This window comes from Portunus trituberculatus, chromosome 5 (assembly GCF_017591435.1).
Source record: "Portunus trituberculatus isolate SZX2019 chromosome 5, ASM1759143v1, whole genome shotgun sequence".
NCBI classification, from domain to species: domain Eukaryota; kingdom Metazoa; phylum Arthropoda; class Malacostraca; order Decapoda; family Portunidae; genus Portunus; species Portunus trituberculatus.
Genome location: NC_059259.1, coordinates 9,877,296 through 9,880,708, shown reverse-complemented (window position 1 = coordinate 9,880,708; position 3,413 = coordinate 9,877,296). Strand labels below are relative to the sequence as shown.

The 3,413-nt window shown below is 35.6% G+C and overlaps 1 protein-coding gene across 1 annotated transcript in view; it reads left to right on the top strand.

Annotated features, from left to right (window-relative positions):
* Positions 1 to 504: 504 nt before the first annotated feature.
* Positions 505 to 3,413, top strand: part of LOC123514970 (integrator complex subunit 5-like protein) — a 6,739-nt gene continuing 3,830 nt past the window's right edge. The window contains exons 1-2 of the mRNA XM_045273262.1: positions 505 to 974; positions 1,909 to 2,091. Of these exons, the coding sequence (XP_045129197.1) occupies positions 631 to 974; positions 1,909 to 2,091 (527 nt within the window). The 5' untranslated portion in view covers positions 505 to 630. The remainder of the gene's footprint in view (positions 975 to 1,908; positions 2,092 to 3,413) is intronic.

The following is a 3,413-nucleotide window of genomic DNA, read 5'->3' as shown; positions in this document are numbered from 1 at the left end:
AAAAATAGAACCTGGAAAAGACAACATTATTTTTCTTTGAGACAAAAAAAGAAAATTTTATACGATCTCAACACAAGAAAACAATAACAATAACAACATTTCCATTATTCGACAATAAAAGAAAAACAAAGAAAAGAAAAATAAAACCTGTAAAAGACATTATTTTTCTTTAAGAGACAAAAAAAGAGCATTATTTTATACGATTTGAAAACAAGAAAACAATAACAATAACAAAAACAACATTTATATCATCTAACAATAAAAGAAAAACAAAGAAAAGAAAAAAATAACTGGAAAAACAACACTATTTTCTTTAAGAGACAAAAACAACAATAATTTATACGATTTGAACAAAAAACAAGAAAACAATAACAAAAACATTTCCATCATTCGACACTAAAAGAAAATCAAGGAAAAGAAAAAAAAGAACCTGGAAAAGACACTATTTTCTTTAAGAGACAAAAAAAAAAAAAAAAGATAATCATTTTACACTATCTGAACAAAACAACAAGAAGAAAACAATAACAAAAACATTTCCATCATTCGACAACAAAAGAAAATCAAGGAAAACAAAAATAAACTGGAAAATATAGTACAATATTTTTCTTACCTAATTTTCAAGTGACCAAGATGCCTCCCTCAATAACACCACCGTCCGTCGCTCCTCCAGCCTTACTACTGACGGAGGTGCTACAGAAGGGGGAGCATTTGAACCCTCACGCTTCGAACACCAAAACAAACAGGGATGCCAACCTTACCGCACTAGACAACATTACCAGCCTTCCCGACTTCCTCTCTCGCCCAGAAAGAGATATTAATTCGAATCTCGCCTTCCTCGCCTTCATTATGGCTTTGCTGGACACTGTGGTCAATATTATAAGCATCATCAACAATAACAACAACAACAATAATGATAATAATAACAATAACAATAATAATAATCTCAATGTTAATGATTTGGTGTCTATGAGCGAGTAAGTATGTGTGTTTGAGTGTTCGTGTGTTTGTGTGTTTGTGTGTGTTTTAGGATGTTTTTGCTGTCTTTTTTTGGTTTATGTGTTTATTTATTTGTCTTGTTTCAGTTTGTTTAGTTTCTTTGTTTACTCTCAGTTTATTTCGCTCAAGTTGAATTTATAAGTTTGTTTCAGTATTGTCTGTTTTCTCACTCTGCATCAACAAACACGACCACTACTGCTGCTGCTACTACTACTACTACTACTACTACTACTACTACTACTACTACTACTACTACTATTTCAACAACAACAACAACAACAACAACAACAACTACTACTACTACTACTACTACTACTACTACTACTACTACGTCAGCAACATCAACAATAACAACAACAACAACAACAATTACTACTACTCCTATTGCTACTACTACTACTACTACTACTACTACTACTACTACTACTACTACCACTGCTCAACAACAACAACAACTACTACTACAACTACAACTACTACTACTACCACTACTACTACTACTACTACCACTACTATTACTACTCAACAACAACAACAACAACAACAACAACAACTACTACTACTACTACTACTACTACTACTACTACTACTACTACTACTACTACTACTCAACAACAACAACAACAACAACAACAACTACTACAACAACTACTACCACTACTACTACTACTACTACTACGTCAACAACATCAACAACAACAACAACAACAACAACAACAACAACTACTACTACTACTACTACTACTACTACTACTACTACTACTACTACTACTACTACTACTACTACTACTATTACTATTACTACTACTTCAACAACAACAACAACAACAACAACAACAACAACTACTACTACTACTACTACTACTACTACTACTACTACTACTACTACTACTACTACTACCACCCCGGCAGGAACATGAACGACAACACAGTAATGGGACGCAGTGTGCTGAGGCGGGTTGGTCGCTTTCTACACGACTCCACTGCTGCTGCTATTGGCTACGTAAGAACCGCCATGGACTCCCTCACCTCCTCCTCCTCCTCCTCCTCCTCCTCCTCCTCCTCCTCCTCCTCCTCCTCCTCCAGAATTACCTAGTTGGCTTTATCATCACAAAATTATTCCCCATGAGTACCAGGACGCTTTTCCCTATTCATTCTGGTGACTATTTGGTGATTTTCTACAGTTTCAGAAACTTATGTGGGGGATTAAAATAGTGAAGACTGTGGCCATTAATCTTCTGACCTCCATAGACCCTTCCTAATGTCAATAAAATGGTCTCATTGTACACAGATCTCAAGGTAGAAATGTGTCCCAGTACTGAAGGGGTTAGAATAGTGAAGACTGTGGCCATTAATCTTCTGACCTCCATAGACCCTTCCTAATGTCAATGGAATGGTCTAATGGTACACAAAACTCAAAGTAAAAATGTGTCCCAGTACTGAAGGGGTTAAAATAGTGAAGATTGTGGCCATTAATCCTCTGACCTCCATAGACCGTTCTTAATGTCAATAAAATGGTCTAATGGTACAAATCTCAAGGTAGAAATGTGTCCCAGTACTGAAGGGGTTAAAATAGTGAAGACTGTGGCCATTAATCTTGTGACCTCCATAGACCCTTCCTAATGTCAATGAAATAATCTAATGGTACACAAATCCCAAGGTAGAAATGTGTCCCAGTAGTGAAGGGGTTAAGAGGAAGAAGAGAACAGTATTCATTATGTATTTATCGTCGTTGTAATGTGTTAGTATGTTAAATCGTAATGGAAAAATGTGTTGGTTTTGTTATGATTAGTTTGTTGTGGGCATTTTGTTGATGTGTTCAGTTGAAGTCTTGTTAATAAATCGTTTTGAATGCTGCTTTGTTATTATTATTATTATTATTATTATTATTATTATTATTATTATCATTTTTATTATTATTATTATTATTATTTGTTTTTTTTCTTAATTCTTGTGTTTGAAGTGAGAAAGCACACGCAAACACACACTGTCACACACACACACACACACACACACACACACACACACACACACACACACACACACACACACACACACACACACACACACACACACACCTGGTGAACTTTAGTAAGAAATGCAGTTATCGAAATAGTGTCTCAGTCAGTGTATTATTTTTACATTGATACAGGGAAAATGAAAACCAAGGATACATAGTGCCATGTTTATTGTGGGTCCTTCTAGTGCTGTTCCTTAAGCTTAACAATATAGTCAATCAGTCAGTCACACAGTCAGTCACCCAGTCAGTCAGTCAGTCAGTCAGTCAGTCAGTCAATCTTTCTATTACTGTTCCTTAATCACGCAGTCAGTCACCCAGTCAGTCAGTCAGTTAGTCAGTCAGTCAGTCAGTCAGTCAGTCAGTCAGTTAGTTAGTCAGTCAGTCAGTCAGTCAGTCA